The sequence below is a fragment of the Sugiyamaella lignohabitans genome, chromosome C (genome assembly GCF_001640025.1).
Source record: "Sugiyamaella lignohabitans strain CBS 10342 chromosome C, complete sequence".
NCBI classification, from domain to species: domain Eukaryota; kingdom Fungi; phylum Ascomycota; class Dipodascomycetes; order Dipodascales; family Trichomonascaceae; genus Sugiyamaella; species Sugiyamaella lignohabitans.
In genome coordinates this window covers 1,367,931-1,381,115 of record NC_031671.1, presented here as the reverse complement: position 1 = coordinate 1,381,115, position 13,185 = coordinate 1,367,931, and the positions used below count along the sequence as shown (strand labels likewise).

General features: G+C 44.3%; 5 protein-coding genes across 5 annotated transcripts; 3 read left to right on the top strand and 2 right to left on the bottom strand.

Moving 5' to 3' along the window:
* Nucleotides 1-20: 20 nt before the first annotated feature.
* Nucleotides 21-2,969, top strand: MGM1 (dynamin-related GTPase MGM1; the record flags this gene model as incomplete). Its single annotated transcript, XM_018881190.1, has 1 exon — nucleotides 21-2,969. One exon carries the CDS (start codon nucleotides 21-23, stop codon nucleotides 2,967-2,969), a length of 2,949 nt encoding a protein of 982 aa, XP_018733804.1.
* A 679-nt stretch (nucleotides 2,970-3,648) lies between these two features.
* On the bottom strand, nucleotides 3,649-4,875 carry AWJ20_4130 (PT repeat family protein; the record flags this gene model as incomplete). The annotated part of the gene is made up of 1 exon (XM_018881189.1): nucleotides 3,649-4,875. The coding sequence occupies one exon, from the start codon at nucleotides 4,873-4,875 to the stop codon at nucleotides 3,649-3,651; it is 1,227 nt and encodes a 408-aa protein (XP_018733803.1).
* A 682-nt stretch (nucleotides 4,876-5,557) lies between these two features.
* On the bottom strand, nucleotides 5,558-6,370 carry AWJ20_4129 (uncharacterized protein; the record flags this gene model as incomplete). Its single annotated transcript, XM_018881187.1, has 1 exon — nucleotides 5,558-6,370. The coding sequence occupies one exon, from the start codon at nucleotides 6,368-6,370 to the stop codon at nucleotides 5,558-5,560; it is 813 nt and encodes a 270-aa protein (XP_018733802.1).
* Nucleotides 6,371-7,223: 853 nt separating this feature from the next.
* Nucleotides 7,224-8,426, top strand: OYE3 (Oye3p; the record flags this gene model as incomplete). The annotated part of the gene is made up of 2 exons (XM_018881186.1): nucleotides 7,224-7,756; nucleotides 7,853-8,426. The coding sequence occupies 2 exons, from the start codon at nucleotides 7,224-7,226 to the stop codon at nucleotides 8,424-8,426; spliced, it is 1,107 nt and encodes a 368-aa protein (XP_018733801.1).
* Nucleotides 8,427-10,462: 2,036 nt separating this feature from the next.
* Nucleotides 10,463-13,147, top strand: CFT2 (Cft2p; the record flags this gene model as incomplete). Its single annotated transcript, XM_018881185.1, has 1 exon — nucleotides 10,463-13,147. One exon carries the CDS (start codon nucleotides 10,463-10,465, stop codon nucleotides 13,145-13,147), a length of 2,685 nt encoding a protein of 894 aa, XP_018733800.1.
* Nucleotides 13,148-13,185: the final 38 nt, after the last annotated feature.

Sequence of the window (13,185 nt, the reverse complement as noted above, 5' to 3'; positions counted from 1 at the left end):
TTTGGATTGGTCATCATATCATGTTGGCCCGTGTTGCTGGTCGCACCAGAACTGGTGTTGTTCGTGCGGGAACGGCCGGTGGGAGTGCGGTGTCGAAAGAACTGGGTTCTTTTGTGAAATCAACCGGCGGTCATGGTAGCCACCGGTCGGGTTTAGATGGGGTTTCGACTACTGCGACTACTGTGAGTAGAAGGCTATTTTCAAGTGCCAATCCGGTTTCAAAACTTTCTAAATCTCACAGTCCACTGTCAGCACAGTCGAAACTGGAAATTACTAAACGTATGGCCCCTGGTAATACTCTCTTGTTACAGTATCCGTCGCCTTTTCTTCGCAGATTACATACTCCGGTGATGCCAGGAGGATCATCCGGTGCGAACATGACGACCCGGCTCTTTTCGATTTATTCAATTCCAAAGTTCTTTGCAAAAGTGATTCGAGTACCTGCTGCAGCCGCTAGTACAGTTGTTGGAGGCGCAGCTTATGTCAGTTACAAAGTTCAAGAAGCATCGAGTTATACAGTGGATAAGCTACATCAAGCGTCGGATATGATTACTGGAGCATTTTCATCAGCCAAGTCTGCTCTTGAGAATATAGAACTTCCAGATTTCAGTTTAGGAGAGTTCTGGGATTCAAAAGCTGCCGATAAAGCTGCTGATGACAGCGAGTCGAGTTCTGGAAACGGTGGCAATGGTCAAAACAGTAGCAGTGGTGGTGGAGGTGGTGGTGAAGAAGGTAATGGTGCTGGAGCTGCTGCATTGGCTGCTGGAGTAGCACTTGGTGTTGATGACGAGACGAATCCCGATGGATCGATGTCAGCGGGTACTGAAGACCAAATGATGGTGTTGACCAAGAAAATGATCGAGATCAGGTCTATTTTACAGCGTGTGGACCAGTCGGATACGTTACAGCTGCCATCGATTGTTGTTATTGGATCACAGAGTTCAGGTAAATCGTCTGTTTTAGAAGCTATAGTCGGTCATGAGTTTTTACCAAAAGGTTCCAATATGGTTACGAGACGACCAATTGAATTGACACTTATTAATACCCCCGACTCAGCAGCCGAGTATGGTGAGTTCCCTGCATTAGGTATTGGCAAAGTGACCGATTTTTCCCAAATTCAAAAGACCCTGACCGACTTGAACTTGTCAGTTCCTGATAGCGAAGCTGTCTCTGACGAACCCATTCAATTGCATATATATTCGCCACACATTCCCGACCTGACATTGATTGACTTGCCTGGTTATATTCAAGTAGCAGCATCAGATCAGCCCGGAAGTTTAAAGCAACGAATCAACGAGCTGTGTGAGAAATACATTCAACAGCCAAATGTCATTCTTGCTATTTCAGCTGCCGATGTTGATTTGGCCAACAGCAGCGCTCTTAAAGCCAGTCGAAGAGTTGATCCTAGAGGTGAGAGAACCATTGGCGTTATCACGAAAATGGACTTGGTTGACCCTGATAGAGGATATGACGTTCTGACCAACAAATCGTATCCATTGAAAATGGGATATGTGGGTGTCATTACTAGAGCCCCAACACCAGTTGGCGGTTTATTCCGACGAAGTTCGAATAACATTACCACGTTGGTATCACAAAATGAGCAAAACTTTTTCTCTCAGCATCCCGAGTATAAGGATGCCGCGATTACTGTCGGAACTTCACAACTTCGACGGAAATTAATGACCGTACTGGAGAAAACCATGGCTAACAGTCTTGAACCAACATGCGAATCAATTCACCAAGAGCTTGAAGAAGCAACATACCAGTTCAAGGTAGAATATAACGATCGAGTGTTGACTCCACAGACATACTTAGCTGGCTCAGTAGACAGCTTTAAGCTTGCATTCAAGGACCTCACTTCACAACTCGGAAGAGATCAAGTACGCAAGCTACTCAAAAGTGAGCTCGATCAGAAAGTACTTGATATTCTTGCTCAGAGATACTGGAACAAGCCACTGGTAGCACCATCTCCTAACGCTAAAGGCGGCAATCCTTCAGACCTGTACACAGTTGGAGCAGATTTGTTTGAGCCACCTATCAGTGAACTGCCAAATTCAGCACCTGATGATGTGTTCTGGCATCGTAAGCTTGATGCTTCTGCATCTGCCCTTACTAAACTGGGAATGGGAAGGCTTTCAACTTCACTTGTTATCAATGAATTGACCAACGAGATGGATGAGCTTGTAGCAGCGACTAACTTCAGGAACCATCCTTATGCTCGCAATGCTATCCAAGAAGCCACTGCTGATATTCTGAACATGCGGTTCTACTCTACTGCCGACCAAGTAGAAAACTGTATTAAACCTTACAAATATGAAGTCGAAGTCGAAGACAGAGAATGGACCAGTTCACGTGAACACAGTTATAACTTGTTGAAGGAAGAACTTCGCCAGTGTGAGGCGACTTTTGCAACTCTCAAGCGAAATATTGGCAGTAGCAAGCTGACCCAGGTGATGAAGTTTGTTGATCAGACTCGACCTACTCGAACAAACAAGAGTAATGCGTCGACCCCACCACATCCTCCACCAGAAGGTACCGAAGCATTTGGATTTTCACAAGCGCTTCTTACCAAGGGAAGAGAAGCTGTGTTCCTGCGTGATAGAGCCGATATTCTAAAGCTGCGTATGGCCGCTGTAAAGTCTCGTCAATGCAAGTCCAAGGAAAATAAATATTACTGTCCAGAGGTGTTCCTTGACGTTGTTGCTGAAAAACTGACTCAGACAGCTGTATTATTCCTGAACGTGGAGCTTTTGTCTGATTTTTATTACAATTTCCCGCGAGAGCTGGATAATAGATTAGGCAAGAGTCTCACTGAAGAACAGGTCGAAGCTTTTGCCAAGCAGGATGTCAAAATTCGTCGTCATATTGAGCTCCAGCAGCGCAAAGAGTTATTGGAGCTTGCACTTAGTAAGATTGAAAGTGTTATTGAGCTGCAAAAGTCTCGTGTCAAACCTGATATGCGAAGGTAATGTATATATTCTAGATATTTCTCATTTAATTAACTTAACTTATTTCTGCTTCTGCGAGGAATAGGCTCTGCTCTTTCAAAGCTTCTGCTGATAATTCAACGTGGAGAAAGCAGGGTTTCCTGAAAATGGGGATAGTATTACCGTAGCTCCTCTGGCTGGGCGTGGACGCCCTCTCCTGCGAAGCAGGAGCAACCAGGGTCTGGGGTGGAGCCCCAGCCGCCGGAGGCAGACCCCCCTCGACGCAGGGTATCTCGAAGTAATACCAAAAGAAATCTCATGGCAAAAAGAAATTACAACACCTTCTGTTCACGCCTGGTCTCCCACGGCATTACTGATGAAGGCTCTTAGAGGCTTGAATATGATTGATCGGACGGGAAATCTTATTTTACTCTAGATATGGCCGTAACTGGCGAAATTGTTTCAACAGAGACTATATAGAAATATGGATGGGGGTCTTTTTTTCCATGCATGTGCTGTATGCAGGGACTCTGCAATACCAAGATCTGCTTGCGTGCTGTAAGACTTGTTTTTCATTAAACCCATTCAGTCAGTGGACTCATAAAGTAAACCCTTATTCAGATATGTTCACTATATATAGGGTTATGAAAGAAGGGCTAGAAGATAAAAAATGGTACCGTTTTTAAATGGCTATAAATAGTCATTTGACAGTTGCATTAAATTAATTTCCAAGAAATTGAGCATAATTTGGAGTAGGAAGCGAGTCTGCTGAAGGTGCATTAGTGACATCACCAGCTGAAGGTGAAACAGCTTCGGGAGTTCCGACGGCACCACCTTGGAAACCTCCAGAAACATCGGGGCTTGCCTGACCAGAAGGCAAATCACTAGGTGAGCCAGCAGGTACGCCAGTAAGAGCGCCAGTCGGAGCCCCAGTTAAGCCTCCTTGTGGGAACTGTCCTCCGAACCCTCTATTTGGGGGAACAAGTGGGAAGTTGGTGGGGAAATTGGGAGGAACTGAAGAGGCGAATCTACTCTGGAAGTTCAATGCAATTTCAGCAATTGGTGTGGGAAAACCTGAAGGGAATGTAGTAGGTAGCTCCTTAACTAGATCAACAAAATTGGTAGGCAAGCCTGTAGGAAAGACAGTTTTCAATTCATTGACATAGTCAACAACGAAAGTTGGAACAGCAGCTGGGAAGCTGGTGGGAAGATCATCGGGAAAGTTTTTAGCAAAGCCAGCGTAATCGGTAGGGAATCCAGATGGAAGCTGAGGGAAACCACCTTGAGGCCTAGGCAATCCACCAGGAGACTGGAACTCCTCACCTCCAGTCATTTGAGCAGCAAACGCAGAGGGGACACCAGTTGGGAACCCAGAGTGAAATGCAGGAGGCATTCCACTAGGAAAACCAGTTGGGAAATCGGTTGGGAAGCCACTGGGAAGGTCACTAAGAAATCCAGTATGAACAAACTGTCCGTGATGGACGCCAGATGGGATGGTATGTGTAGCAGTTACAGACACAAATGCTGTGCAAACACCATCCTGTGCTACTTCAGTAGGCTGTCCATAAAATTGGTTCCAATTTTTCTCAAAAGCATCTCTACCGTAAGCGTTGGAGCCAGTGAACGGATTACCCTCGGCAAATTCAGGAACATAGTGAGTTCTAGTGACTGTAGTAGTGCTAGTACAGTTTGCACTTGTCACATCGGAGTTGGAACTGTCCTGCTGCTCGTTTGAAGTAGCCTGATAATAGCCATAACTTCTTTGCAAAAGGTTCAAACCTTTCCAGATTTGCTCATATGGGCACTTGGAAGTTGACACAGTAGACTCCGAAGTGGGGGGAGCATTGAAAACAGACGACAAAGTGGTGGGCAAGTGGTCGAGAGGGTTCTCAGCGTTTGCTGTAGCAGCAATAAGAGCATTCACTACGAGGATAATAAAGGGTTGCATTTTGAATTGGATTGTAATTTTAAACAGTCAAGGGCCTGATGGATAAAACTTTTCGGAAAGAACGATTTATATTTATACTACAGAAGGCACTATCAAAGCTCAGCTCACTACTTAGGTGACATCAGAGATGTAACAATTCTTTACAAGTGTACGTACATACAATATCACTGAAGTTACGAATTAACTTGTCGCAGATCTGAGCTAAGATACATCAAAGCTCATTGCATAGCTGACTGACACAAAGCCAAGATTTTTGTTGCCATGGATTTCTGGGCCGAGTCAAACATGCATGTACCGTTGAGATCAGATCTGAATCATATCTAGAAAAGGTACAGTGCTAAACACAAAGCTAAAAAGAAAATGTTCTAAGCTGAATTAAGTTCAATATCTATTAGAGCTATATTGAACCTTGACGCGAATATGATTCAATAACTTGTCGCATACAAAGGGCATGGACTGACACAGAAACTAATTATTCAATAAATACTGCCGACTCGACTGCAGCGAGCAATCGGCAAAACTCGTATTACATTACGGACTATCGTGTTTTGAGACTTTGAAGACCGAACTGTATTCAAAATAGGGATCTATCTAACAAAGATCAGATATACCCAATCGGATCCACACGTTGGGTGAGATCATAGCCGTGTTTTATCAATTGAGCAAAACAAATATGATGAAATCAGAAATAAATCGCAGCAAAGACTTTGTCAAATTGTGAAGCGACCCATCCCGATACTTTAGGCATACGAGAGATTCTAGCAAGAGAAATGTATCCACAAAGTAATATCGTGGAAAACAGAGCATATGTCTTGCGGGTATACTTCTTACCAAACAGATTGAGCCATCGTTTCCAACCCCATATTACATGATGAGAGACAAGAAATACTAGAGGAATGTAAGCCAGCCAGCTGAGAATAGGGTGTCGATGAAAACCATGCGCTATATACTGCAGAGATATAAGCGAACTATCACCCAAAACAATCTGTGGCGCTATTCGTGACGCGGTAATATGGCCCAGTACAAACGGAAGTACCACATATCCTGACACCGCCAATGGCGAAAACCTAGGTAGTTTCCATTGATCATAGTACCTTTTATTCAAGTAGGCCTTGTGAGCACGCAGGATGATCCCCGACGTGACATGAGCAGCCAACGATCCATAAACCAGAAGAGGTTCAATACCTGGCGCTTGATAGATTGGATTGGCTGTCTGTAAAACAGATTCACCAAACGAAGGGGAGATAACCGGGGCAAAGATGACTGAGCTCGCGTGGAGAAACAGAAATCCCGAGAACGAGTAGGTCGAGTACCGATGGATCTTCTGAATGATCTGTAGTGGAGACATATGAACATCTTTCTTTTCGGGATTACTATCATCCTTAATACCATCAGTATTCACAGTGGGTAATTCTTCAGCCTCGATAGGTTCAATCTCAGGCTCCGGAGCGACCTCTACGAGATGTTCCTTAGGCGGTTTCCTCTGGTTGACCATGATGCCGAGGTTGATCCAAAGTCAAAAATAAACCAAAAACTGCCACCTTTCCAAATTCCAAAACCACCAGTAACCTGATTAGTCCAACAACAAATAATATAAGTTCCTAAAAGACTAGTCTGACAACAAACACCTCGCGACCGTCCGACCAGTAGTATCACAGCTATTACTACCGTCAACAGTCCGTTCCCGTTACCAACAATATCTCAACGGATATTACTACTTTGAAATCCGATAGAGGTTAGGGTCATGGGAGTTCAGGGTCCTGCCTCCGGCGGCTGGGGCTCCGCCCCAGACCCCGCTGCTCCTCTCGCTGCGCTCGAGTCGTTCCGTCGACGGTCCCAGCCACTCCTGCGAAGCAGGAGCAACCAGGGTCTGGGGCGAAGCCCCAGCCGCCGGAGGCACACCCCCATCCCTGCGAATAACAGAGATAGAACGAACTCTTTGTCATAAACGCCAACGAAATTTAAGGTTAAGCACGCCATAGATCTCGTAAGCCATGCTGGATTGGTAATGGAGTTTATTAGGCTGGGTGTTAGCATACGGCGTGCTTAGTGTATCCCCGCGCCGTTAGGACGCGGTGATCGCGGGTGGGCCGCGGACTCTTTGGAGAAGTGTCTGAATTAGGTAACTGCTAACTGCGAACATAGCTCCGGATCTGACATATTGATATTAGTGAAAAATACTATAAATATGGAGATAATTTCGAGTATGTGGAACTTCTTTTTATCAATTCAATTCATTCTATTACAAGAGTATCTACTTTTCAGTAGCGGCTAATCAAAGCGATATTATTATATCACGATATTTATTCAACCACTTCAGACAATTTTTCTAAGAAACAGACTTCACTATGACTGTCACTTCGACTACACCCGCTCTTTATACTCCTATTAAGTTGGGAAATGTTAACCTCGAGCACAGAGTCGCTATGGCTCCTTTGACTCGTTTTAGAACGCCCAACCATATTCCTCCCAAGGCATTTGCTCAGTATTACGAGCAAAGAGCTTCTCGTCCTGGTACTTTTATTATTACTGAGGCTACTGTTATTTCACCCAAGGCTGGCGGGTACGATAATGTTCCTGGTATCTGGTCTCAGGAGCAAATTGAGGGCTGGAAGCAAGTTTACTCGAAAATTAATGCTAAGGGCTCTTTCGCATTTCTTCAACTTTGGGCTATTGGCCGAGTTGCTGATCCCAGTGTCCTCGAGAAAGAGGGTATCACTTCCGGACTTGTATCTGCTTCTGATGTTGCAGTAAAGAATGGAGCTACTCCTCGTGCTCTGACTAAGGCTGAGATCAAGGAATATATTGAGGATTATGTCAAGGCTGCTAAGAACGCTATTGAAGCGGGAGCTGCTGGTGTTGAAATCCATGGTGCCAATGGGTAAGTATCCATTTTAAAATGTCATAAGAGCACATATTGCATTGTGTCTTATTAGACTAAATTAATAAGTATGAGAGGATTGAACTAACATAATAGATATCTCCCAGATCAGTTTTTGCATGAGAATACTAATCGTCGTACTGATGAATATGGTGGTTCAATTGAGAACCGTGCTAGATTTGTTTTAGAGGTGGTTGATGCTCTAATTGAGGCTGTTGGTGCTGAGAAAGTTAGTATCAGACTTTCTCCTTGGAGTAGCTTTAACGAGGTCGAGCCAGGTGTGAGTCCTATTCCTCAGTGGTCTTACATTATCACCGAGCTTGAGAAGCGTGCTCAGGAAGGTAACAGACTTGCTTATATTCATCTTGTTGAACCTCGTGTAGATGGCAGCGTTGATCGTGATGATTTTGCTGGCAGCAATGAGTTTGCTCGGAATATCTGGCAGGGCATTATTCTTCGTGCTGGTGGACTTGTCCATGATGCTGAGAAGCTCGCTGAGGAAGATTCCAAGACCATTGTTGCACTTGGAAGATATTTCATCTCTAATCCAGATCTCGTTAACCGTCTTGAGCAGAAGGTAGAGCTCACTCCTTATGATAGATCTACATTTTATGCTACAGAGCCTACAGATGTTTCTGGCTACCTTGATTACAAGACTGCTACTCAGTAGTCATGGATTAATAATTTATAGACCTAGTTTAGATTTTAGATTTTGTTTCTGACAATTTTATATTAAATTTACTTAATTATTAAAAATAGTTTAATTTTTCCTGAGGGAGTTGCTAACTTTGTTTGTCGGATGGGAAGTATCACCGCTGATGTTCCTGCAGGGGGTAATGCAGGGTCGAAGAAGAAGAAGCAAGAATGCTGCAGTTTTGACGCAGTCGGTCTCAGGAGATGAAGCTGGTACTAAAGCTCAAAAATTAAAAGGTATAAATCTATTTTTACGAACTTTTTGATCTTTTCGAATTTTAAATAATAAGTCAATATTTACAACTACTACTCCTGACAGTGAACTGATTACTATGGATGCATGACTCTCCAGTAATTCTTTCGACAAAATTGAAACAGTGGTCCTTTGCAAGAAATCAATACGGAATTTTTTTATTTATATCTTCTCTCGACCATTATTCATTTGTGATAATCACGTTTTTATTAAACCTAACAACCGAACAATATTATCCTTCTGGCCCTTCTCTCTAACACGGCTGTATCAAACCGTTACAGTATGAAAATAAATGTATGCAGCAGAGCTAGATTCAGTAGCCATATTCATCACTAATTAAAGTAAGCAGCCTGTGCCAGTTGTTGTATAACCCATAAGAACGGGTTTGTTGACCTGACAGCTGTGTGCTTTGTTGTGGCTTCTCACACTCTTATTTGAAATATACCGAAATACCTTCTGGTATTTTAGTTCTATTGAACTTGACTTCGATCTGTCCCCACAACCACTTGTAGATATCCACCAACATGGTAAGTTCCAGACATGTCAAATTTCCAGTTTATGATTCAGGACTTATCACTCATTTCATTGATTCATATACATAGTTGTACTCAGTTGAAACTCGCGTTGGTTATTACAAACAGACTTGTTTTGATCTGTTTTGACTGTCTTGAGGCGCTAAGGATCTGAATAACCAAGACTCGCACTTCATAGCCATTCGCATATGAATGCTGACTGTGTTCAACCTTTACCGCCAGTTTACTAACTACCTTGTAGCTCAAAATCTGGAGTCTTAAGAAACAGCAGGATGAAGAGGCCAAGAACGGAGACGGCGCTGGCGGCCGTAAGAAGAAGATCACAGCTGCTGAGATCCGGGTCCAGAAAGATCTCAGCGACCTCTCCTTGCCATCGACTATAACCACTGTATTTGATGACCCAGAAGACATCATGAACTTCAAGATGATTTTAAAGCCCGACGAGGGCATGTACAAAGGAGGTGTATTCAAGTTCAGCTTCCGTGTCAACGGCAACTTTCCCCACGAACCGCCAAAGGTGAAGTGTCTCCAGAAGATATACCATCCCAATATCGATCTCGACGGCAATGTCTGCCTGAACATTCTCCGAGAGGACTGGAAGCCCATTCTCAACCTGTAAGTACACCCTGGTCCACCAACTGGACCGGTCTCATTTCGACTCAACCAGTCTCGAATAGACCGTTTTTACGACTCAAAATCTCCAGCCAGATCTATTTATTGGGTCCGAAATTCTACTACAGCTTCAAAGAAATGGGCAACGAAACTAACACCGCACCAGGGACTCAGTCATGATCGGTATCCAATATTTATTTCTCGAACCCAATGCATCGGACCCGCTCAACAAAGACGCTGCCAACAGCCTGCAAAAGAACCGCGAACAGTTCAAAAAAGAGGTCACAAACTCGATGCAGGGACGCTCAGTCGCTGGCGAGCCCTTCGACAACGTTCTCCGATAATACATAATTTCTCTACAAAATCCATGGCAGGGGGTGTGCCTCCGGCGGCTGGGGCTCCGCCCCAGACCCTGGCTGCTCCTCTCGCTGCGCTCGAGTCGTTTCGCCACGATCCCAGACATCTCCTGCGAAGCAGGAGCAACCAGGGTCTGGGGCGGAGCCCCAGCCGCCGGAGGCAGCTCAGGGGGCCGGCGTGCGGCTGACCACATATTTGAAGTTCGTGAACTTGATCGAGAGACTGATTGACATATTGAAAGGTGAGACTGGAGTGAGAATGTTCTCGTTTACGCCGTTGCAACCGCCTCGAAAGAGACTGGCGTCGACTGCGGCCGTGCCGGTGTCCAGTGCCACGCTGATTACGGCAGATTCGGCCGCAGGGTCGTCGGCCTCGCTTGCTCAGGTTCACCAGTCGTTGCTGACGTTTCCTCCAAATATCAAAATGCTCGTTGATGTGGGCTGGAACGCTGATTTGTCAATGGATTTGGACTATCTTATTAATCTGGCTCCTTCGATTGATATTATTCTGCTGACTCATGCTACAATCTCTCATTTGGGAGCGTTTTGCTATTTATACAAAATGGTGCCGGAACTCGCTTCTATTCCAATTTACGCTACAATGCCGGTTATTAATATGGGTCGTATGATCACAATTGATGCGTATCGTAGTGCTGGTCTTCTGGGTCCGTTTTCTGCTGCGGGTAATAGTAATGCTAATGGAAATGCTAATGGTAATGGTGCGAATGTGCTGTTGACTCTGGCTGATGTGGATAATGCGTTTGATCGGATTCAGTCGTTGAAATATTCACAGCCGTTGGCTCTTCCGGGAAAGCTACAGGGTCTGACAATAACTGCACACAATGCTGGCCATACTTTGGGAGGAACCATCTGGAGAATTCAGAAAGATCAAGAGGATGTGTTATATGCAGTAGACTGGAACCATTCTAGAGACTCGCTGCTGAATGGTGCTCTGTTACAGCAAGACGGTAAACTGGTCGAGTCGTTGAGTCGACCGTCATTAATGATTTGTGGATCCAAGGTCACGAGCACGGGTCTGCCGTTGAAATTCAGAAAAGATTTGCTGCTTCGACAGATCCGTGATACAATTGATCGTGGCGGTAGTGTGTTGATTCCCACGTCTAGTGCCGCAAGAATGCTGGAATTAGTCACTATTCTAGACGGATTCTGGACCGATATGAGTCGAGACCCTCTGTCGTCAATTCCGCTTATTTATTATTCTCACGTAGGTACTCGTACCATGTCATATGCGTCGTCCATGATCGAATGGATGTCGTCAACTGTCATCAATCAATGGGAGTCCCAGACTAATACTCCGTTTGAAACGAGACATGTTACTTATACCTGTGACTTAAAAGACATTTCTACAGACAAACCACGGGTGATTGTAGCGTCTGGAGAAGCTCTTGAAGTTGGATTTGCTCGATCTATCTTTGCCAAATTGTGCTCGGATGAGAGGAATACGGTAATTCTCACTGAGAATTCGGGTCCTGGTACTTTGAGTGGTGAGTTGTATGATTACTGGTTCAAACAGCAAGACTCTTCAAACGACAGATCAACGGCTTCATTAGCAATGAAATTACAAATTACATATCCTACTGAATTTCCTTTGGAAGGAGAGGAGTTGGCTCAGTATAATGAGGTTATTCGCGAAGCACAGCGAAAAGAAGAGCTTCAAAATGCAATTGAGCTGCGAAACCAGAATATTCTCGAGCAAGAAGAAAGCGAAGAGTCGTCAGATGAAGAGGACGATATGGTGCTGACTGGACAAATGGATCTCAGTATTCTTATCTATGGTAAGGATGTATATGATTACGATGTGAGACAACTCAAAGGCAAGAACCGAATGTTCCCCTTTGCTCAAAAACGACGACGTGTCGATGACTATGGTGACGTTATTCGCAGTGATGATTTTGTCAGAGTCGTAGAAAAGACAGAGTCCGAGAGTAATAGTGGTGGACGTGGTAAATCACGAATGGGCGGTAAACGTGGATGGAACAACGAAGGAAACGGGAAAAACAAAAATAACAATCAAGAAGACGAGGGTCCTGGTAGGGGCAAGAGCAATGTAGATAGACAGGCCGATAACTTGGCGCCATCACTCATCATACCGGTGAAAATCGTGCCTACTACAGAAGAAATAACTGCTCTCTGCTCCATAGACTTTATTGACTTTGAAGGCCTGACGGACGAGCGGTCATTGAAGATGATAATCCCTCTTATTCAACCTAAAAAACTCATCATGATCCCATCGAATGATGAAAACAGCTCGACAAAACTATATGAATCTCTGGCACAAGTAATTCCCGCCAACGGTATATTCACAGCCACTGCTAATGAGGCCATCAATGCAAGTATCAACAGTTTTGCATTTAATGTTAAGATTTCTCCCGAATTGGAAGGTCTTCTTAGTTGGCAGAAGATTCTCGGTGATTACTCTGTTGCACATATCACCGGTCGTCTGGTAATCAAAGACAATGAAGAGGCTGAACAAACACCAGCAGAAGGTGTCAAACTACTCAAAGCAGAAGACAGTTCAATGGAGGTAGATGACAAAGAGGTGGTGGAAATTGATAAAGACGAAGATATGAAAGATGAAAAAGAACAGGAAACAGCGAAATTAGATTTAGACTTGCCACTTCTTAAAGCCAATTCGACCACCAGCAAAGAAATCACTATTGTGCCGCTTCAAACTGCGTTAGAGTTGGCAGCAGCACCAAGATCGAATCCCTTGCTGGTAGGAGATATCAAACTTGCCGAGTTGAAGAAGCGATTAATTGCACAAGGACATAGAGCAGAATTCAGAGCTGAAGGTATTCTTGTATGCGATGAGAAGGTTGCTGTCCGCAAAATTGCTGAAGGCAGACTCATTATTGAGGGCGGTATCGAAAAGGAGTTTTATCAAACTAGGAATCTCATTAGATCTTTACTTGCAACTGTCTAGACAACTAAACAACCCAGCTTCCAGATTGGGAAGTTTTT